This window comes from Asparagus officinalis, chromosome 5 (genome assembly GCF_001876935.1).
Source record: "Asparagus officinalis chromosome 5, Aspof.V1, whole genome shotgun sequence".
Lineage (NCBI taxonomy): Eukaryota > Viridiplantae > Streptophyta > Magnoliopsida > Asparagales > Asparagaceae > Asparagus > Asparagus officinalis.
In genome coordinates, this window is record NC_033798.1 from 6,674,089 (window position 1) to 6,699,542 (window position 25,454).

Here is a 25,454-nt window from a genome sequence, read left to right on the forward strand (position 1 = left end):
AAGACATTTGGAGCATTTCCCATGAAACCTTTCTCCAACTTTATTTAACTAAACCCCTGAACTTTGGGATGTCCCAAATAACCCCCGTAAAATTTAACTTTTCCCAACATACCCCCTAACATCACTGTTAAAATATCAATATACCCTTAACGAAAGTATATCCTTAATCCAAATATCCTTCACCAAAAATAAGCCTATATACGGGGGCTCCTTTGTTAGTGAAAATTGATGTGTATTTTAAAAATCTAGATTACAATACATAGCATGGACGACAGTGCTATAATACAAGTATTCGCCTTTATTTGTCAACATGTTTCCTTCTTACTTTCGCAAGGAAAAGAGGGTCTTAGCTCATAATACTGACTTGTGTTTATTGTTCTGACGATCTACACTTCCGATGATGATAGCTGAATTGACTCGTATATATCTCCTCATGAAAGTTCATATACACGGCATCTCCCTGTTCCCGCGCATACAGTACACTCATCTGCATCACCAGCTACATGGCTTAGGCATTGCTTAATTCTATCATTCATCACATCCTGCACAAAACACACATCTTCAGTTTCAGATATTTATTTCCCTTATGAAATACATCCATGAAACTTTGTAGTTTCACTATTCTCATTCCGATCTACTTGTGATGGAAAATCCTACACATGGCCCTATATAAAAAAATCAATTAGGGAGTAAGGAGATTGCGGAAAGTGCCCCAATATATTCTCGAGTTGGTAATTGCACTAATATAATATTCTTACTGCAGTCATACTGTAAATAGATTGCATTAATTTTCTATAGAGAGCCCTCTCCTTCTACTGTCAAAATACTTTTCTTTGTAGATGTAGGCATCAATGCAATGAGCATGTGCGAACGATTATGGTCATAAGTATCTAAATCAGGAAATTTGAGATCTTACCACCATAAGCTCATGAAGACCAAGTGGTGCTGTGATGATATAAGATATACCCGAATGGTCCCTAGCCGCCTCAGCTACCAATGAAGGGATATCCTGTGAAAAATGCAATGAACTATAATAGATGCTTTCTTTAATGGTTTGGGAATGTAATTAAGGCTTAATTGCAAATACACCTTTACTACGAGGTGGGTAGACATTTATGCCCCTGAACTTTTTACTAGCACTGACACACTATGAAACTCAAAAGATGGGCAATTTAGTCATTTTTCCAATTAAACTGAGGGCAAAGGTAACTATCGTCATGTTATTCTCAACCTATCTTGTAAAAGAGTGTTGTTTGGAACTCAGAGGGCGTAACTGCTAACAAAGTAGTTCAGGGGGTTTAAGTGGCTACAGCCTCATAACACAAGGGATGTATCTACAGCTAGCCCTATAATTAAAGATCATACGTTGCTAATTGACTGTAGCAACATCCACTATCAAGCAAACTGCTAGCATAATCATGAATTGAGCAAACCTTGTGCCAGTGCCGACCTGGAAAGAGAAAGAATGGACTGACAATGACCCGATTAGCTCCTTGCTCAACACAGAGTCTGAATGCATCTCGGATTGACGGCTCAGCCAATTCCTAGAATTTGGAGGGGAAGGTAATGTGTTAAATCTTTCAGGAAAAAATATGAGATCTCGACTTTTCAACAGTCCACTCCCATATTTGACATGTTATATTATTATAGTTCAAACGTACTGCAAGAATAAACACAACTTAGTAACTTTCTTCCATATCTTATTATCTTGATTAAATAAATTGGAAATTTAAGTATTTGCATTATGCATCATTGATTTATTAATAATTCTAACACTGGTTCAAAAGATTTTTTTTAACTTGGGTTTTTTCTTTGCATATATAAATCATGCGTATTTGCAAAACAAGTCCCAAGACCTCAGTACTTGCAAAACTATCCCCAAATCAATTTGGGAGGGGGAGAAACCCCACAAATCAACATACAATCAACTTTGGTAGCCTGATGTGTAATTGCATTGTAAAAACATCGACGAAATAGCCCATATCCAACAAAGTTGATGATTTGTTGATTTGAGCGTACTTTTTTTCCAAAGTTGATGATTTGGGGGTAGTTTCGCAAATACCAATATTTGAGGGGTAGATTTGCAAATATGCATGATTAAAGGGGTATATATAAAAAACCAAAAAGTGTAACACCATATAAACATATTTACGGATCTATAGACAGAGTGACAACAGTCCATCATTCTAAGGTAACAAAATGATAAAAGGATGGAATGTTACCATGTGAGCAGGCTCCACTATATGGTACCCAGTTCGACCTTTAAACATTGCCACAAACTCATCTACAATTCAAGAAAATACAAAAGTTTAGCGATATTCTGCTTCTGCCTTTTATACTCAACAAAAAGAAAGGATAATCATAAATCACTGATCTCTTTACTTAGCATTAGGTTGGATTCTTGACGCCTGGATCCATGGTCCACAATTATCACCGCATCTTTCTCTCTCAAAGTACTAGTAGTCTCCTTTGACTCAATCACTCTTTCCTTTTCGTAACTCATAGCAGATTTTATACAATAACTTGTACTGCTCTTTGTTGCAATTATTGGCAATTTCACAGGGTCAAGTGAGAACAAACTATAAGACTGTGTTGCAACTTTCCTGCAGAGTCAAATGGAGGAGTTATATGAGAGCTGAATAAGAGAAAGATAATTTGCACAGTATGAAGAACTAACCCAGATACCTAGAGGGGAAAATATGTAAGAAAATCATTGTTGGTCGAACAAAAATCAAACAAATAAAATAAAGAGAAAAAACCCTTCAGTTCTCCCTGCACTGTGTGGTTTCTGTTAGCGTTCGTACTCAAGTATAAGACGGGAAAATGAAAATACGATTATGCAATGAGTGAGAGAAAGCGTTTTTAACTTCGTTCAACAAAACAGAAACAAGATCCAGACTGGTGTACAGCAATGGGAGCATATAGAGTGGAACATATTCGCTATTTAGTTATTTTATGGAATCAACCTCAACCATTACCTGCTTGGATATCCAAATTCCAACTCCAAAGGTCGAAACTTTTTTTCTATGAGGCAGAGAGTTAATCAAGGCTTGACCCAGGTCATTAGTTAATCTCTCCCATCCTCCACACCTGTAATTAAATTTTTTTGACAAATTGCTTTTCTAAGGTAATATAACAATAAAGTATAATTTTTATACAAAAATCTTGGATTAGGGTTTGCAGGCCTCCTTTCTAATTACCATGAGAGTCCCAACTCATGCAGTTCAAATTTTGATGGATGTAACACCCTATTTTTCTTAAAGGAAAAGGATGAGATCAAAAGACCTCAGCACAAAATCATCTCCTTATAATCCTAAATGACAAAGGATACAAAAACAAGTTATATTATATTTACTAGTAACAGTTCACCAAAGATATAATGAAGAATAATTGACGATGTAGTTTATTGATTACCATAATTTCTGTTGTATACCGAGGTGATAAGAACTGTGACATTTATCCTTATTTTTTACCTCCCAATTTTTCTCAACATTACACTTGTTGACTCTCTTTACCTTCCCTACTAATCAGAGCGACAACAAGAATTAAGGTCAGGCCCGACGACTGTCATCGATTCACTATAATTTACCACATGAAGAAAAAATTATGAGCAGTTTCATCCCTTCTCTTACACAAAAATTAGACTCTCCTTATTGACATTCTTCTTTCAGAGGATACCATAAGAAACCTTTTCCTAATTATCAAACAGCATGTGAATTTCAACCTTAGAAGAAGCTATACGCTTCTACATTGCACCAATGCTAGAGTGTTTACGTCTCCAAAGAGCATAAAATGGCGGAAGAATCTGACAGCGAATTTCCCACACATTCCATTTCCATTTTGCTCTCTCTATTATCATCTAGAGCTATAGGAATTGGAAGATTTAGTAAAGTGGTCAATTCTAATCGGAAGCTCACTTTTATTCAAAAATCCAAATCCAGGACGCTAGACATATGATCCTCCATTTTCCTTTGTCACATTTTCCCCTCCGAGATCTACTTCGAAAGTTTGAAACAAAAAGTGTAAAGATAAATGCTTTGTTCTTGCTTCCCACAATTACCAATTTGTTCTTCTTCTGTCCCTGACTCAGAGACAACCAGTTCATGTCCTTCAAAACTTTCCCCTTTCTATTCAATTTTAACATTACAATTTCGTCCCTAACAACCATAAATGCGTGCTGTCCTACCTACGAATCGATCGATTTCTAGAAATTCCAAGAATAATAAAAGATCAAACATGAGTGAGATTCAATCCGAGGGGAATTTTGTAGCTAAAGAACATATTTTGATGAACATAAACACTGAATCTACTAAAATACGCAAAAGTTAGGGTTTTATGAGAGAACAAAACCTTAGCTTGAGAATGGTGAGGTCCCTCGGTGAATACTTTCCCGATGGTCGGACAATTCGATCGCCTCCGCTCGACGGAGTCCACGGCGGTCTTGGACGGGCATTTTTTATACAGCGGCGTTTAACTGAAATTTTTCGAAGTGCTAATATTCTACTTTTGCTTTTGAATACAGCTAGATTAAGATATATTATCTATGAAATCCTAATCAAAATTTACCAATGGTTTTACAATTTAAATCTAACTAGTGTTTTAGCCCGTGCTAAGCATGGTCTTACCGCAGTTCATCTATATTTCGTTGTGTTTCAATCACTCTCAGCCGAATATAATTTTTAACAGCTAACAACTCAACCCCCTTCCAAACACATGAACCCCACTCTCACTCACCCCCAATGAGGTTAGATAACATGTATCCGTATGAAAATGATGATATTAAACAACTTACATAAAAGGTATAATTAAAATTAAGATCATTTAAACTAATTTTTTATAAAAAATGAATAAAATGAAGATAATCAAAATATACTAAATGCAGCTTAAAAGAAATTAAGATATAAGACTATTTAATGTTCAAAAAACATTATTCACAAATGATGCGTCATCAAAAAAGTTCTCAATCAATCAAACAGTCATAAGATGTTATTAGCAAAATATAAAGAAGAGCTCTAATATTTGTAATTATTTTTGCTCCGTCTTAATCCTCTTTTGGTTCTTTGTCAATTTCTACAAAATAAAAAATATGTTTATTTAGTAAATTTAACATTAAAAATTATATATTGAAATTAATTAATATATAACCAACCTGATTTTATCCTTATTTTTTCACTAGTTATAGGTAGAGTTTTAAATGCAGAAGAGTTAGGTGTAGCATTGGGCTAAACATCTTTTTTTTTGCCTTTGCTATTAGTGGTGGATATCGGTGTGGATAAGTCTGGAGTTAATTTAACATATTGATTATCAACGGTACTATCTTCATTCAATTCAATTGGTTTCTCATCCTGTGATAATAATACATTCATCTTAGTACAACATGTTAATGATTTAATTTTTTAAAATAATAAAACTAATATTATATTTAGCAAACATCTTCTTCATCAAATTTTTGTCAATACTATTTCCAGGTGTCGATAAGTCTGGAGTATATTGAATTGATTGATTGTTATCACCGTTAACTAGCGTCATATCAAGTGATTTTCCATCCTTTAATAAAAATAAATTTAGTATTACAACAACGAATACATTACAAACTATTGAGGAATATAATTTATTAATAAGATTATGAAAATGTTACCTTTTCGTCAATTAGTAATAACAGCCCATTGATTTTTTTCATCACCCACGTCATCGTTAATGATTTTTAATAACCATGTAGTCTTCAATGCATCTACTTGTGTTAAACTCTGTAACCTTAACATGGAAACACATGTTTCAACCAATTCATCTCTTGATTGTAAGCGAAACCTTCTTGTTGTATGCATCATGTTTAAGCAAATACATATTAATTTTAAATTTCAACTATTAGATTAGAAACTTATAAAAAATTAATATAATTTTGATATAAATTACCAAACCTAGCGAACATTCAAATACAGAACATTGTGATGGAATATTACAAATATGGTGATGTATGTTCTATCCGTCACTTGTAAGGTAAGTTTATACCTAAAGTTAAATACATATTTGTGTTATATATTGGTTTTATTCAATTTAGTTTTTATAAACTATACATAATTTATATTTATAAAAAATTATAATATCATATGTTTACCTTTCTTCTAAATATTTGATTTCTTTTTTTATGACGATTGCAGTAAAGAACTTCATTAACCTCTTTCAACTTGTTATTGCAATCAGCATGAGAAGGATATAGACAACCGGACAGCTCCTCAATTTCCATGATTTGAGTGTTGCAAAAGAAATGTTTCTCCTAAAAATAGTATAGATAAACAATATATTCATCATCAATTGAATTATCAAACACCAACAACATAATAATGTGCATGATAAATTAATTAAAATATTAATATTTTAAGTATATTTTGTAATAATAAGACAACTTTTATTATTGTATTATGTTTCTGTGACGCCCCCTGGGTTCACACAAGGCTGCAGTCCAAGGTGAAACCAAGAATGTCAAACCTGTCATGCACCACACCGTGCAATAACATGTTTCACCATCACAATTAACATCTATCTAGTAGAGTCAACAACTGGTGTAGGTACAAAACAGGTAAAAGATAATACAAGGAATACTGATGAAATGATAATAGTCACATAAATATCTCATCATCCAACGAACAGAAATACATAGTCAAGATCTGAGTAGATAAACTGGAATACTCAATAAGTCTCAAATACAAATATCTGACGAAAAGGAAATAAGGCACACAGCCTTTACAACTTCTAGAACAAGACTCTCAAATGTCTAAACAAAAATCTACTGTGAAACCCCAAAAGGAAATATATAACTAAATAGACGGCGGAGGCTAAAATGCATCCCCATCAACCTGCGACTCTCCGGGCTCCTGGCTCGTTACCTGAAAGGGGAGGGACAACTAGCGTCAAAGCGCTAGCGAGCATCATCACAACCAACCCCAAAGGATAGGGCTCCTTGTATATGAAAATACAGTGAATACATAATATTCTAAAATCATAGATCCTAACAAAAGAAGATTTTAGTATTTAGAGATTTACAACACGAGCATAGGTACGTCAAGCGAAATAATCCAAACAAGGAAACCCTCATGTATATACCTTATATCTCAAATTGTAAATCCCTAAACACCAAACCCAAAATCTAATACAGGAACAATAATAAAGAGAAATACAACCCATCTCAAAACTTAAATACTGTGTCATGTCATAACCAAATAAGTGTCAAAGGTCAAAATTACATAAGTGTCATGTACAGCCTAGGTAGCTATCATGTCCAAATCTCATGTAATCATGTCATGTCCTGATTTAGATAAGTGTCATACTCATAGCTTAACAAATGTCCAAGACGTGGTCAAATATGTAAATGTCCAACACGATGACTGAAATGGATTATAGTCCAACACGAGGACTTTAGTGGATTATAGTCCAACACGAGGACTTTAATGGATTATAGTCCAACACGAGGACTGTATATATAAACCATGGAATACTAGTAGTAAAGGTATACATATTCTACTCTTGTGCATGCCTCACGGTACAGATCTAAGCTTGTGTCAGAAAAGTCATCTCATATGTGTAGATGAAAACATGAATACTACAATTTAATACTCGATAAACAAGGCAACTACTCATGTTCAACAAAAGTTCAATAGAACCCTCGATCATATATGAACACTGTATGAAAGTATAAGCATAGTAGTTGATCAAGCAGAAATACAAACGAAATAGGAAAAACTCCGATGAGTCGACTCAAATCAGCACATCTGCAGTTTTCTGCAGAACATAGCATTAGTAAAATGAGAATATCTTTCTCTGGACAAAATCTTTTTAAGAATAGTTTTTCGTTTTGGAAACTAGACTCACATAGATATCATTTGACACTAATTTGGCTCAGTTTGGAGTTCATATGATATTTCAAATTTCCAGTCAAACATTTTATATGTGCAGCAGATTTTCTGCAGGATATATCATCAGTAAAATGAGTATATCTCTCCCTAGGAAAACTATCTTTAGGTATGGTTTTCTGTTTTGAAAACTAGATTCACATATCTTTCAATTGGCATTAGTTTGATTCAATTTGGATTTCATTTGTTATTTTAAATTTCTAGCTCAATAGTATATATGTGCAGCAGATTTTCAACAGAACATAACAAGCATGATTATTTGCACAAGAAATCATATGTAAACCTTCAATCATGCACAAAACTTTAAAACGAAGCATAAGACATCTAAATTCAGATAAACGATATTTTAAATTATTTTCAGATCTTAAAACACTTCTATAAATTCGTGCTTAATCTCTTTAACATGAAAAGACCTAGTCTTCATACATATATACAAAAGATCCAATTTTTATACACAAAATAATTGATTAGGCTCTATAAAACTCATTAAAAACTCTTCAAAAATATTTTAAAAACTGGGAGGGGGATTAGTAGAGATGATACTCACCTGGGGTTGAAGGAAAAACTTGTTAGAAGCAACGTCGAAGGAGATCTCCACTCCAAAAGCCAAAAAAAAAACAACAAAAACCCAACTTGAAAGCCTCCAATCCTCTCCAAGAATTCAAAATAGGGTTTATGGGTGTTTGGTGGCTGTTAGGGTTCTTAGATATGATAAAAGAAAGGAATTTTCGTGAAAAATATAGGTATTTATAGAGACAAACCCGAAACAAACCTGTTAGACCCGAACCAGGAAACCTAGTCTGACTAGGAAAATACTCCTTCGGTATTTTGGCTATAACTTTCTCATACGACCTCAGAATAAGGTGATCTAAGATTTGTTGGAAATCTCTTGAAGATACCTACAACTTTGGTATTATACACATTTCCAGATTCTTAATTAATCGGTGTGAAAAACATAGAAACTATCAACTGGTCAAAATTCCCAGATTCTCACTCTTGGCCTTTGTGCATGATTTGTGTATTTGTACTCACATATATACATATATACATTGAATTGATCTCAAATCAATTCCTAGCATACTCAAACATCATAATATATTATTTATAAATGTATAACATATTTATTAATATTTATCATAAAGTATTCAAATTTTCGGGGTTTTACATTCTTCCCCCCTTAAAAGAATTTCGTCCTCGAAATTCAGAAATCATACTTAATCAAATAATAATACTAAAAAAAACACATAGTGGGTCTAATTCAACCCGCAACCAGAAACATTTAGAATTTTACTCTTGATAAGCATATATGGATATTTATATTTAACAGTCCAGGATAACTATATTCCCACTCAACCCTTAATCGAATGGAACTAGTACGTCGGGCGAAAAATCCAAACAAGGAACCCCCCATATATATACCATGTGTTCCGAAAGATTAAGAATTAAGTGAAAATATCCTCATTCTAGCGTTAAATCAAAATATAACCACACAAATAATCGTACACATAAATCAATGCACTTCCTCCATAGGTACCGGAAGTCGCGCGGCATAACATCTTCGCGCTCCCGAAAATCATCTCAACTCCTTTCCGCTCCTGAAAATCATCTTCGATGTCTACACTTAACCATCAAAAATGTAAATACTCCCACTTAACCCCTAATTAAATGGAACAAGTACATCGAGCGAAAAATCCAAACAAGGAACCCCTCATATATATACCATATGTTCCAAGTACTTAGGAGATAAGTGTTAATACCCTCATTTTAGTGTTAAGTATAAACATCGCCATACAAGTAACCATAAGCCATAAACAAGTCATACAAAAATTTAATTTACTTGATCAAACAAATTGTGGGTAGTCGCGATGTATATCCTCCTCGCGCTCCCGAGAAACCTCCTCAACTCCTTTCCGATTCCACTGAATTTCCACCAAGGGAAAAATATCTTGTTTCTAAATTTCTTGTCTTCTCTAGCAAGTATACAAACTGGGATTTCGATCGTAGTCAAATCAACCTGAAGCTAAATCTCCGATGCGTTCAACACTCGCTGTTGCTCTTCAACATGTAATTGTTTCTTGAACATTGGAACATGAAATACTTTATGCACACTAGACATCGATGCTGGAAGGTCTAGTCTATATGAAACAGTTATAATACGCTCAAAAATCCGGAACGGTCCAATATATCTCAGCTCAAGCTTCCCCGCCTTTCGAATCGCTGAACATCTTTCATAGATAATACTTTTAGCATAACTAATTCTTCAAATCTGAAACTCCAAAGGTCTTCATCTCTTATCTGTATAGCTCTTTTGCCGTCTCTGAGTGGATAGAATCTATTCTCTGATCAAGGTTTTTTTTTTTGTCCCATAAGCTCTGGTCCAAGCATTAAACTATCATCCGGTTCTACCCAACATATAGGCGATCTGCAAGGCCTCCCGTACGATGCTTCATACAGGGCTATACCAATTGTCGCTTGATAACTGTTGTTATAAGCGAACTCTATCAGTGAAATATGATCCTCCCAGCTGCCTTGAAAGTAAATGACACTAGCCCGCAATATGTCCTCCAACATCTGATTTACTCTCTCCGTCTTATCATTCGTCTGTGGGTGGAATACACTACTGTAAGATAAATCTGTTGCCAAACAAATCCTGGAAACCCTTCCAAAAATACGAAATGAACACTGAACCTCGATCCGATACCATCATATCTGGAACTCCATGAAGTCGAATTATCTTCCGAACAAATATCCTCGCATACGTCTTAGCTGTACAGTTAGTCTTCACTGGAATAAAATGTGCTGACTTCGTTAGTCTTTCTATTATCACCCAAAAAGAATCATTTTTTTTTCTTTGACTTCGGGAACCCTACAATATAGTCCATAAAAATATCCGCTCACTTTCATTTTCGAAATGGGTAAGGACTGAAGTGTTATTGTCGGTCTCTGATGTTACTCCTTCACTTGTTGACAGGTAAGACACTTAGCTACATACTCTGAAATCTTCCTATGCCTATCACTCCACCAAAATTGTCTCTTTAGGTCTTTGTACATCTTAGTTGTTCCTGGATATACTGAATCGCGAATTCATAGTTCTCAATAAAGTCAATCCACCGCTGCTGCCTCTGGTTGAGTTTCCTTCTGGGAGAGAAGATACTTAAACTATGGTGGTCGGTGAACAATTCAAGTTGTGCTCCATACAAGTAATGTCTCGTGACTCTAATGTAAATACTACCGCTGTTAACTCCAAATCATGAGTGGGGTAGTTCTGCTCGTCCACTCTAAATATATGCTTCTACCCTTTGAGTCTGCATCAAGACGCCTCCTAAATCTGCCAATTATGCCTCTGTGTAAACATCGTATGTTCTATCGTTGCTCGGAACAGTCAAAACCGGCGCTTAGTCAACTTAGCCTTCAAGGTATCAAGGCTTTCTGGCACACCGTGCTCCAAATGAACTATACACCCTTCTTCGTAAGGCGTGTTAGAGGCGTCGAAATCTTCGAGAAGTCCTGGATGAACTCCCTATAATAACCGGTTAAACCTAAGAAGTTTCGAATCTCTATCACCGTCTTTAGCGGTTCCAAATCAACAATTGCTGTAAACTTAGCCGGATTCACTGCTATGCCCTCTTTGCTGTTGACGTGGCTAACCAATCTGACTTCTGAAAACCAAAACCCGCATTTACTGAACTTGGCATATAACTGATGCTCCTGAAGAGTCTGCAATGCTACTCGTGTGCTGCCTCCGATCTCGAAAATATGAGAATATCAAACTGGCCCATGAAGGGACGGAAAAACTCGGTTCATCACATTCATGAATACCACGGTGCATTAGTCAACCCAAATGACCTAACTAGAAAATCTAAAGATTCACATAAAATTAGGAAAACTTCTTTGGGAAAATCCATCTCCCAAATCCGCAACTACGATAACCAGAACGAAGATCAAACTTCGAGAAATACTACATTCTCTGCAACTGGTTGAACAAGTCATCAATCCTAGGTAAAGAGTACCTATTTCGGATAGTGACTTTGTTCAGCTCTCTATGATCAATACACAATCTCATATTACCATCCTTCTTCTTCACGAAGAGGACCGGTGCGCCCCACGGAGAAATAACTCCTACAAATAAAACCCTGAGCTAACAACTAGTCCAATTGGGTCTGAAGCTCTCTCATCTCAGCTGGTGCCATACGATAGGGTGCGCGGGATATTGGCGCTGTGCCCGACTGTAACTCAATACAAAACTCGACCTCTCACACAGGAGGTAACTCAGGTATGTCCTGAAAGACATCCTGATAATGTGGGTCCATCCTAACTTAATTGAAGACCAACAGTGGACAAGTGCATCCACAAAGAAGAAGAAAGGCAAGGCGAAGTCATCCAATATGATTAGCACCTTTATAACTGAGGATGATCATCATCTCAAACCTCTCACGGACTGAGAAGAAGAGAGGATTATCCTTGCAGCAGATCAAGGAGGTAACCCTGGTACCCGATCAGGGAAAACATATCTGAGAAATTATAGCCAATATGCTCAAGGAGCAGAAGAGCAAGCCCCAGAGGTTGAGGGTTCTGCTCCTAAGAAGACAATGGATAAAGGGAAATAGAAAGAGCATTGCTTCAACCAGAACCTTCTTCAATAGGATACTGGAGGATCGAACACGCCCTTCCGATTCAACGTCATGGCGTAATTGGCTAACATCCCTACAAGGATCATCCTATACGAGCTCCTACGATTATCCAAGACCACAATGGAAGCTCTAATTGAAGCTTCGACAAACACAGAAAGCTTTATTACTTAGGTCACTCCGGTTTCAGAAGCTTCCAAAGAACAATCTTGTATACAATGTCTACAAGCTGCAAGAAGTCTGCCATGCATATCATTCACTCAGAAAGATATGCAGATTAAACATAAGCATGATAGACCTCTGTACTATATAGGGTATATTAGCTCTTCTGAAATCAACCCTATACAAGTAGATCCAGGCTCAGCACTCAGCATCATGTCATACCGGGTCATGCAAGTCTTAGGGATTCCTCTGCACCGGCTAAGTTCTACCCAGACAACCATCTTCAGCTTTAATGCCAATAGCACATGACCCTTGGGTAAAATCAAACTCAGATGTCAAATTGGAGATCTCAAGTTCGAAGTGACTTATTACATTATAGATGCAGACATCTTATAATTTGTTGTTAGGACGACCCTGGATTCATGCGAATCGTAATGTCCCATCTACTCTTCATCAGGTCATGAAATATGTCGATGAAGAGGGAGAAGTCAGAACTCTAATTGCCAAGAAGAAACCTTTCAGAGGGGTGGAGAACTTTCACACTGATTCGGTTTTCGATCTGGATACCTAAGAGCCAGAGCAATCAAATGAGGCCGCTGACAGTGGCAAAGAAGCTGACATCGAGCCCAATCCTGAGGAGGATTGTCCGTGGGAGTTGGATTTTAATGTAATGGGTCAGAGTGAGGATAATAACAATGTAACGAGTGAGGGCGAGTGGTACATTAATAAAGATTTTAATTTGGCGTACTTGTCCAATGTGTCTAATATAGATGCATGTACTGATTCATGGCGCACATTGTACGCCGAGGTATTACTCAATTTGCCTATAAAATCATCCTTCACTATGTTTGAAGAGATGGAAGATGCACAGAAGGCTTTCTTTATGGTCCCGTCTAGAAGGAAAGGGCAAAAGTCAATCTATTTCGGTAGAGTCAAACCCGAATTACTCCAGCGAGAGAGTTCAGAGGAAGACCGGGGATCCCCCCAATTCTATTATCATGAACCTAACTCCATAAAATTAATGAAAAGGATGGGTTACGACTTTGGTAAACAGGAATGTTTAAATATTAGGAAAGGAAGACGAGTGCTGATTCGGCTTTCTTCCCCAGAAGGAAAACCTCTTGATTATTACAATAAAACTAAAAGAGGGTTAGGTTATATCTCTACTGTGACGCCCCTGGGTTCACACAAGGCTGCAGTCCGAGGTGAAACCAGAAATGTCAAACCTGCCATGCACCACACCGTGCAATAACATGTTTCACCATCACATTTACTATCTCTCTAGTGGAATCAACAACAGGTGTAGTACAAAGCAAGTAAAAGATTATACAAGAATCAACTGATGAAATAATAGAGATTTAATATTTCATTATCTAATATACTGGAATACAAGTAAATGTCTGAAATAAATGAACTGGAGTCCTCAACAAGTCTCAAATACAAAATGTCTGACAAAGGGAAATAAGGCACACAGCCTTTAAAATTTCTAGAATAAAACTCTCACATGTCTACACAAAAGTCTACAGTGGAGCTCAAAAGAAAATATAACTAAATAGACGGCTAAAACTAAAATGCGTCGCCATCAACCTGCGACTCTCTGGGCTCCTGGCTCGTTACCTGAAAGGGGGAGGGACAACGAGCGTCAAAGCGCTAGCGAGCATCATCACAACCAACCCCAAAGGATAGGGCTCGTTGTATATGAAAATATAGTGAATACATAATATTCTAAAATCATAGATCCTAACAAAAGAGGATTTTAGTATTTAGAGATTTACAACACGAGCATAGGTACGTCGAGCGAAATAATCCAAACAAGGAAACCCTCATGTATATACCTTGTATCTCAAATTGTAAATCCCTAAACACCAAACCCAAAATCTAATACAGGAACAATAATAAAGAGAAATACAACCCATCTCAAAACTTAAATACTGTGTCATGTCATAACCAAATAAGTGTCAAAGGTCAAAATTACATAAGTGTCATGTACAGCCTAGGTAGCTATCATGTCCAAATCTCATGTAATCATGTCATGTCCTGATTTAGATAAGTGTCATACTCATAGCTTAACAAATGTCCAAGACGTGGTCAAATATGTAAATGTCCAACACGATGACTGAAATGGATTATAGTCCAACACGAGGACTTTAGTGGATTATAGTCCAACACGAGGACTTCAATGGATTATAGTCCAACACGAGGACTTCAATGGATTATAGTCCAACACGAGGACTGTATATATAAACCATGGAATACTAGAAGTAAAGGTATACATATTCTACTCTTGTGCATGCCTCACGGTACAGATCTAAGCTTGTGTCAGAAAAGTCATCTCATATGTGTAGATGAAAACATGAATACTACAATTTAATACTCGATAAACAAGGCAACTACTCATGTTCAACAAAAGTTCAATAGAACCCTCGATCATATATGAGCATTGTATGAAAGTATAAGCATAGTAGTTGATCAAACAGAAATACAAACGAAAAAGGAAAAAAAAACTCCGATGAGTCGACTCAAATCAGCACATCTGCAGTTTTCTGCAGAACATATCATTAGTAAATTGAGAATATCTTTCTCTGAACAAACTCCTTTTAATAATAGTTTTTCGTTTTGGAAACTAGACTCACATAGATATCATTTGACACTAATTTGGCTCAGTTTGGAGTTCATATGATATTTCAAATTTCCAGTCAAACATTTTATATGTGCAGCAGATTTTCTGCAGGATATATCATCAGTAAAATGAGTATATCTTTCTCTAGGAAAACTATCTTTAGGTATGGTTTTCTGTTTTGAAAACTAGATTCACATATCTTTTAATTGGCATTAGTTTGGTTCAATTTGGATTTCATTTTTTATTTCAAATTTCTAGCTCAAAAGTATATGTGCAGCAGATTTTCAGCAGAACATAACAAGCATGATTATTTGCACAAGAAATCATATGTAAACCTTCAATCATGCACAAAACTTTAAAACGAGGCATAAGACATCTAAATTCAGATAAAAGATATTTTTAAATTATTTTCAGATCTTAAAACACTTCTATAAATTCGTGCTTAATCTCTTTAACATGAAAAAAAGACCTAGTCTTCATACATATATACAAAAGATCCAATTTTTATACACAAAATAATTGATTAGGCTCTATAAAACTCATTAAAAACTCTTCAAAAATATTTTAAAAACTGAGAGGGGGATTAGTAGAGATGATACTCGCCTGGGGTTGTAGGAAAACTTGTTAGAAGCAACGTCGAAGGAGATCTCCACTCCAAAAGCCAAAAAAAAAATCAACAAAAACCCAACTTGAAAGCCTCCAATCTTCTCCAAGAATTCAAAATAGGGTTTATGGGGGTTTGGTGGATGTTAGGGTTCTTAGATATGATAAAAGAAAGGAATTTTCGTGAAAAATATAGGTATTTATAGAGACAAACCCGAAACAAACCTGTTAGACCCGAACCAGGAAACCTAGTCTGACTAGGAAAATACTCCTTCGGTATTTTGGCTATAACTTTCTCATACGACCTCGGAATAAGGTGATCTAAGATTTGTTGGAAAGCTCTTGAAGAGACCTACAACTTTGTTATTGTACACTTTTCCAGATTCTTAATGAATCAGTAAGAAAAATATAGAAACTCTCAACTGGTCAAAATTCCCAGATTCTCACTCTTGGCCTTTGTGCATGATTTGTGTATTTGTACTCACATATATACATATATACATTGAATTGATCTCAAATCAATTCCTAGCATACTCAAACATCATAATATATTATTTATAAATGTATAACATATTTATTAATATTTATCATAAAGTATTCAAATTTTCGGGGTTTTACATTCTTCCCCCCTTAAAAGAATTTCGTCCTCGAAATTCAGAAATCATACTTAATCAAATAATAATACTAGAAAAAACACATAGTGGGTCTAATTCAACCCGCAACCAGAAACATTTAGAATTTTACTCTTGATAAGCATATATGGATATTTATATTTAACAGTCCAGGATGACTATATTCCCACTCAACCCTTAATCGAATGGAACTAGTACGTCGGGCGAAAAATCCAAACAAGGAACCCCCCATATATATACCATGTGTTCCGAAAGATTAAGAATTAAGTGAAAATATCCTCATTCTAGCGTTAATATTAGCCTGATTATTATTTTTTTTGTCTGTTTAAAAGATTGTAAGGAGTGGATTTTAGAGAGAATATGAGAGTTGACTATGTATGTGAGGTTGAGAGACAAGAGTTAAGTGGTCCCTCTTGTAGTTCTTCCTGAAACATAGTGGATTTCTCGTATTGTTGCCCCGTGGACGTAGGTCGAAGGTTGTCGACCAAACCACGTAAATCTCGGTGTTCTTTCTTCATTGTTGGGATTGTCTTTGATTCTTTTTATAACTTCATGAGAATTAGATCGGGTTAGAGATCTATCATGATTAGGAGATTGGGTCTCGTCATGATTAGAAGTTTGAATCCTATTCTAATTAGGAAGTTAGGCTAGAGATAGGGTTTTGGTTTTCCTATATATATTCTTCTATTGTTGGAGGAAAAATCAAGTAGAGAAGAGAGAGCCAATATTCTTGTAATCTAGGGTTAGCAGAGGGCATAGTCTGATACAAGAATATTATGCGAGAGGCGAGGGTTTTGTAGTCTTTGTCTGTTCAAAAGATTATAAGAAGAGGGCTTTAGAGATAATATGAGAGTTGATTATATATGTGATGTTGAGAGATAGTGAGATGAGAGTTGAGTGGTTTCTCTTGTAGTTCTCCTTGATACATAGTGGATTTTCCGTATTGTTGCCCGTGGACGTAGATCGAAGTTGGTTGACTGAACCACGTAAATCTTGATGTTCTTTCTTCTTGATTGTGGTCATTTTATATCTTATTGATTATGGGTTAGCTTATAAGTTACGCAAATCATAGTAGGCAGGGAGACTAAAATTCCCTAACAAGTGGTATCAGAGCCATGATGACGGATCCGGGAGCAAGTTCGCAAGATAGAAGACGACATCGTGCAAGATTAAAAATCAGCGTTACAAAAACCAATATGTAGAAAAAAAAAGAAGGAACGACCATTGTCGGCAGGAGGATTTAACGACGACTAATCGTCCGGAGGAGAGCGCCCGAGGGATGAGGTGTCTGACGGTAAAGTTTGTAGGCGACTGCAACAGTGAATTGCGGCGTTGTGGAGGTGCAACCGATCACCGGCAAAGGGCTTGCGTGGAGACGAATTGGCAGTGAGAGGAGCATGCGGTGACAAGTTGGAAGAGTTGCTTGGAAGAATTCTTGAGAGGGCTTCGATTGGCTCTGTTTGTGAAAATCCGAGGAGACAATCACGTGTTTTAATGATGAGGTGATCTTGTGTTTGGAATATTTTGGTGTTTGGTGTTTTTGACTACACATGATAGAGAAAGAAATCATTCTTCACATGTAAGAGAAGGAGCCAGATTTTTGGTGCCCAAGATTCGGTGTGTGGCTTTGTATGTCGTTTTGTGTTTAGTTCAATCCAATGGCTGAGATTGATTGGAGTGTAGATGGGCGAATTGATGGTTGATTTTGGCAATCTAGCAATCGATTCCTAGGTTTTGGAATGCTTTGAAAACAATGAGAGGGTTTAAATTTTTTTGATTTTTCTCAGATTGATCAGAAAGTGCTGATAAGTTGTGATAGTGGTAACGAGACAGATCTGATGGCAGATAAGGCAAACAAGTATGCGACGTATGAGACTGGTATAGAGAATTAGATGTGATCCTAGCAGTAGAGTTGTCAACATATAATTATTTAGAGTCATCGTGGGATCAGGGGTTGATTGGTGTGTAGACTCGAGGAGGATAGTGCCAGAATAGGCAGAGCTTGTAAGCAGGCACGACTAAGTGACACACATGGAGATGAAGATTGTGGCATTGGACTTTAAGACGATAAATGCTCATATTCGATTCAAGCTAAGTGATGGATAAGATGGAGGCATCTGGCTCTTAGTGTGGAGTAGGAGAGGTACACCAATTTGATTCAAGACGAGCGATGCAAGTGAAGTACGAGGACAACAAATGGGGGAAGGCTACCGTCAAGTTTAGTTTGAGAGGATAAGCATGGTTGATTTGCTTCTGATGTTAGAGGTGACAAGTTTAGTTTGGGAGGATAAGCATGATTGATTTGCTTCTGATGTTAGAGGTGGCAAATATCTCTTGGTGTACACAAGAGAGGTGGAGGCGTCATGACAAAGCAGATGATAACGAGGGTCACAGGACGTCCTAATTAGAGTGCAAGTGCTTCAATTCGAAGTGTAAAAGAATAGAAGACGCTAGCAGGAGAGGCAAAGTTTCAAGACATCGATGATATATCCTCAATGGAGTTTGGGAATCAAATCCAAGGTGAAGATTGTTGGGATTGTCTTTGATTCTTTCTATAACTTTATGAGAATTAGATAGGGTTAGAGATCTATCATAATTAGGAGATTGGATCTCATCATGATTAGGAGTTTGAATCATATTCTAATTAGGAAGTTAGACTAGAGATAGGGTTTTGGTTTCTCTATATATATTCTTTTTTTATTTTAGACTACACCATCTGCTAACCCTAAATTACAAGAGTATTGGTTTTCTCTCATCTGCTTGGTTTTTTCTCCAACAATAGAAGAATATATGTAGAAAATACCCTTTCTTATTTGAAAGAATAAAATAACTTTCTTATTTTAGCTAATTTGTTATTTTTGACAATTTAAAAATAAAAAACCTATTTTTGGAGCACCGAAGCAAACCTCTTAATTTATTCCATATATATAGAAAATATTTGGTAGATACTTATTTTAAATCATACCAAAACTATTTAACCTATTTCATTTAGAATTCTAATTATTTGGCGATTCTTATTTGGTAGATAGTTATTGAAAATCATACCAAAATATTATTTATAAGATATATATCTATCATTATTAAATCTTAAAAATTAACTTCCGAATAAGATATACAAAATGAAAATCTTAAAAATTAACTACCAATAAATATTATTAAAAAATTTATATTTTTTTAAAACTAAAAAAAATCAAAAAATAAAAAATATTGTCAAGAAACCAAAATTTATAAAAATATAAAATTTTGAAAAATTTTCATCCATTGTTTTCTCAAAAATATCAAAAATTGTTGTAATTATATATTATAATTGTTGTAATATTTTAATTTTTAAAAATTAACTACCAATATATATTATTAAAAAATTCATATTTTGTCAAAAATGAAAAAATATTTTTTTGAAAAACAAAAATATTGTCAAGAAACCGAATTTAAAAAATTGTAAAAATCTAAAAATATTTCATCCTTTATTTCCTTAAAAAATCAAAAATTAACTTCCAAAAAAGATATACAAATTGAAAATCTTTAAATGATATATTATAAGAATTAGCTTCCAAATAAATTCCAAATTTTCTAAAATTGAAATATTACTATTATTTTTAAATTATCAAAATTTTACTTCCAAATAAGATATACAAAATGAAAATCTTAAAAATTAACTACTAATTATATACTATAATTGTTATAATTTTATTAAAAAAATGATATTTTGTTAGAATCAAAATATTTTTTTATATCAAAACCAAAAATATTTTTAAGAAACTGAATATTTAAGAATATATTTTTATTTGTTAGAAAATATTACAACAATTTTAAGAAAAAATTCAAATTAGATCAAAATAAAAAATATATAAGTTTATATGAAAGCCTAAAATATTTTTATGCATGCTTTAAAATGAAAAATAATTATAAAATATCACAAAAATAATTTTTGTAATTTTTAAACATGATAAAAAATAAAAAAAATAATTAGAAAATATTTTTAAGACTGATTTAGAATGAAAAATAATTGTTGTAATATTATTAAGAAAAAAATTAATATTTTGTCAAAACCAAAAATATTTTTTTGCTAAAAATTAAAAAGATTTTTAAGAAACTGAATATTTAGGAATATATTTTTATTAATTAGAAAATATTACAACAATTTTAAGAAAAAATATAAATTAGATCAAAACTAAAAATATATTAGTTTATATAAAAATCAAAAATTATCAAATAACCTGTGATCTTAAAAATTAACTACTAATTAAATATAATAAAACACAAAATTTGAAAACAAATCCAAAAATATTCACAAAAACATAAGCATGATTGGATTTGTTCACTGCTGTTTTGGTGCTTCAAACATTAATAATTAATCCCTAATTAGTAGTCAATAAGTGTCTGCATTAGATGTATAATGTAATCAGTTCACCACCTCGGAACAATCTAAGTGCCCCATTCAGACGGCTCGATGGGTCGACATCCCTTTAGCCGACTTGAAAGGCGGTACGTGTCGACCTCCTGACTAGGTCGAGTCGGCAAGTGACCCACTCAACCAGCTCCTCGGCCTACATCTCGTAAAGATGACTCAAAAAACGGTATCTCCTGCCACTTGGCCAGATGAGTAGAAAGACTGTTAGGTCTCATGTTTATGAGCCTACTATCTATTCTAGTTTTGATGATTAACAAACAATTCCTAACATTGTTTGTCGAGTGTTTGTGTTTGTTTATTAGATATTCTACACAAAGACTCTTTTTTGGAGGTTGGTCAGAATTGATCTTAACGATGATATATATTCAAAGGAGGTTGGAGGAATCGGAATGAAGCTTTGCGCAATTCAAGTCGAAGAGATTATCGCTTCATCCCTGCTACCAAGATCGAGCTAATCGAAGATCTATAGCTTGGTATAGTGTTTTGTTAGTCTAGGTGTGTTTACTTTATGTGTTATGCTTAAAGCTCAAATATTACACACATACACGTTTTCAGTTTATCGTTTTTAAGTTTAACCATATAAATATGGAACTCAATATATATATATATATATATATATATATATATATTATATATATAATATATAATACTATATACTACTATATACTATATAATATATATATATATATTACTATATAGCCAAACCTTCTGTCAACCTTAAAGTGACGCTTCCACGTAAGTTCTTATCCATTTGATGATCACTTGCATTGAGCTACATTGTGCGCATGATCATTCCGCTTCAACTTGATCACATATTCTAAAACCCCAACACACCAAATTTAGGTGAACCCGTCGTAGTTTTGACCCCTTCATCCACTCGTCATCAATTTTAACGGCCCTTGTCGATGAATAGAACTTTTTAACATGGCTCGACGGAGGCTCACAACCACAACGGTTCACACCAATTTTGGTGTGTGTGGGGGTTTTAGAATATGTAGATCAAGTTTACACGAGCAACGGCATCAGTCCATAATTAGCTCAATCAATTAATCATCAATGGATAAGAAATCATGGTACGTTCACTTAAGTTGACAGAAGTTTTTGCTCTCTCTCTCTTATATATATATATTATATATATATATCATTATGATATACTAGGTATATAATATATATATATATATATATATATACATTTGTTTTGGAAATAATGTGTTTATGGATTAAAGACTTTTTTACACTATTTTATATATTTCCTCAAGTCTATTAATCTATTCAAAAGTGTTTCAAAATTTGCTTGGAATGATTCATCAAAATCGAGTTTTGATGATTTCGTATTTTTGAACAGTTTACAAAATAAATGAGTTTTCACAAACAGGTAATGAATTTTCAAAAATTTCTTCTTCAACATGTTTGTTTTCATGTTTATAAACATTTCCCAGAATTTTACTATTTTTGGAATTTATTTGTTATTTTTAATTGTATTTTAAAGTCAGATTTCTGAAAACTTGAGTATCTGTTTTATCAGTCATCGGTCGACCGAACAAGTAATATCAGTCGACCGATAAGCACCCATCGGTCGACCAACACATATCCACCAGTCAACGGACTAGAAACTTTTCAGCCTGAGCTTATGCGTTCATTAGTCAATCGATACACATGTATCAGTCGATCAAGTCGACCGGTAGATACCCATCGGTCAATCGACACAAGTCTATCACTCGACTGATATTGTATCTGTTGCAATAACGGATAGTTTTTCCTGTTTTTATCTTTTATGGGTTTTGCCTTATTTTTTATGCTTTCCTCTGGTTTGGGCTGATATATTGAGAGACTACATATAGTCCTCAACACTTAGTTTCATTTATGAATGTTTAGAACAAGCTTTACAAGTTTTAAGAGTTTTAAAGATAAATAAAAAATTTTTCATTTGTGTTTTACAAGAGAAGAATTGCTACAACATATTTGGGGATCTCTACCTTAAATTTCTATATCTCTTGGAGAAGTTTTCTTAACTCATATTCTAGCTATTTATCATTTCTTTTCTTATATATTTATACTAGATTGATTTGAGTTATATTTTATTTTATTCATTGCTTACACACACAACCGTTGAGCTTTAGTATTTCACATATTATATATATTTGGGTTGTGGGGTTGATCATTGAGTGAGCTTAGATTTCGTTCTCATCCTTATTAGAGAACAAACATTTGTTTGAGCTTATCGTTGTTAAGAACACATTGTAATACACAAGGACACTTAGAGGAGTGGTTGGTGAGAGACGGGGTCAATTCCAAGAGGAATGGCGTTGGTTGTAAATCCTAGGGAGAAGTTGTAATTCTAAGCACTTGAGGAATGTAACACGGGCTAGGCCAACACTCAGAGGAGTGTATTGTGTGATTGTATCACGTGAGTTATAAAAGTTTTCAATGAACTTGGAAACCCGAGTGTGTAGTTATTTTGGTATTAGTAGAGATTCTCCTCATGGGTGAGGAGCGGAGACGTAGGTCGAGGGTAACCAAACTCCATGATCATTTGCTTATGTTTAAGTTTGGCGTTGGTGTTCCTTTTCTTGTGCTTATTTTATATCACCTTTTGTCTTATAGTTTATTTCGCTCATTGTTTACTTGTTTATCCTTGCATAAATCTTATTGTATATCTCATTTGCTAGGATAATTGTTAATAAGTTTTTTATTTTGGCATTAAAATCGGATTAGATTAGTAATTACGCTATTCACCCCATCCTCTAGGGTACTTTCAAAGACGACAAATATCTCGAACCCCCCGCTGATAGGTCATCGCCATCACATTAAATGCATGTTCAGGCGTCATCATTTCTCTGCCCTCGAAAGTCTTTAAGACACATCGAACCACGCCATCGCTGCATGCATCCAGTCACATCACATTAAATGAGGAAGTGATATTCTCCACTTCATTACCGACACCTGTAAAGCCTATGCTGACTCAGTCGCAAGCTCATACTCGGCCAGAGTTACTAAACTACGCCCACAACCTTTGCTATAAATAAGGAAACTATTCTTTATATCAAGGTAAGCTATTTCTCTATCATTTTAGCCTCCTCGCTGTATTAAAGAACTTCCACAGTTCATCTTTTTTATCCATTCAAACACATTGCTGACTTGACTGTCGGAGGAACAACGAGGGAAATAAACCCCAACCTCTTATGATTTTCTACATTGTGCACGATAGTACATCTCATCTGACGGTGTGATTCTAACCATCAATAACTGCACTCAAGCAAAATATTTCACAATAATTAAAAAATGTCTATATTAAAATTTAAAAATATATGATTATACAACAAATTTTCAAAATTTGAAAATATTTCAAAATAAATAAATTAATTACCTTGTTTGATCTATCCATTGGAACCCTATACGAACACGAAGACCGCGTAACTATAACCTTAACAATTTAATCAAAATTTAAAAATTATAACAAAATATTATATTCAAATTAATTAAAAATATATGATTATACAAAAAAAATTCAAAATTCCAAAAAAATTTTAGAATAAATAAATTAATTACCTCGTTTGATTTATTCATTGGAGGCTTCTTCTACGAAGATGAAGACCGCGTACCCATAATCTTAAAAAAATAAAAATTCCAAAAATATAACAACAATTTAAATACAAAAATTTTCAAGATCTGAAAATATTTCAAAATAAATAAATTAATCACCTCGTTTGATCTATCCATTGGAGGATCCCTCTATGAAGACGAAGAACGCGTACTTATAACCTTAAAAAATTAATCAAAATTCGAAAATACAATAACAAATTATATACAAAAAGTTTTTCAAGATCCGAAAATATTACAAACAAAAATTTACAGATCATCCGTGGATGTTCACAAAACCGAATTAGAGGTGATGGAGAGATAATTGCAAATGTTGGTAGAAAATATATGATTATCACAATTATAGGAATTTCTGCAATCACATTGTTAATATTTGGTAGTATGCTATTTTGGTATTTAAAATCATGCTCACAATTACTATAATTATCCGAAATACAGTATTAAAATCTAATTCGATTTTGGTTTTTAAAAGATTTGGGTTTCTCTTTTGAACTGCTAAAAGATAAATCGGTTTTTTTTCAAATGGACGGCGTAGATCAAAGTCCACGTGTCAAATTTATTTGTGAAGGAGGAATTCCATGTGGTAACCTCGTGTGAGTTTAAGTTCTTTTGGTTTTGTTTTATTGTATACCCTAAAAGATAAACTGTAGTTGATTATTGCCGATTTTATGTGATGAGGAGACGTGGAGTGTTTTGTTCATTATTTGGAAATAATATCTTTACATTATTCAGTCACTTAAATATCCGTAGTGTGCATAACTTTTCAATTATCTAATTTGTCGCCCTGATCATTTTCATTATGGAGGCAAATTATCAATTTTCTAATAGCAATAGGTCCATGTATACACGCGTACTCTCACAATGTGCTGTGAGCTTCTAGTCATAGTTGCC

General features: G+C 34.4%; 1 protein-coding gene across 1 annotated transcript; it reads right to left on the reverse strand.

The window, feature by feature from the left end:
* On the reverse strand, positions 203-4,435 carry LOC109843331 (sirohydrochlorin ferrochelatase, chloroplastic-like). Its single transcript, XM_020412263.1, has 6 exons — positions 4,351-4,435; positions 2,383-2,603; positions 2,223-2,284; positions 1,434-1,544; positions 917-1,009; positions 203-542 (listed from the first exon to the last, which is right to left on the reverse strand). The coding sequence occupies exons 2-6, from the start codon at positions 2,501-2,503 to the stop codon at positions 432-434; spliced, it is 498 nt and encodes a 165-aa protein (XP_020267852.1). The 5' UTR covers positions 2,504-2,603; positions 4,351-4,435; the 3' UTR covers positions 203-431.

Bases quoted from the DNA above. Each gene is read 5' to 3' on its own strand.
- LOC109843331 (XM_020412263.1), bottom strand. From the start codon at position 2,503: ATGAGTTACGAAAAGGAAAGAGTGATTGAGTCAAAGGAGACTACTAGT. The intron at 2,285-2,382 runs GTAAAGAGATCA...CTTGAATTGTAG, and splicing joins AGAATCCAACCTAATGCTAA to ATGAGTTTGTGGCAATGTTT. The intron at 1,010-1,433 runs GTTTGCTCAATT...CATTTTTCACAG, and splicing joins CAGGTCGGCACTGGCACAAG to GATATCCCTTCATTGGTAGC.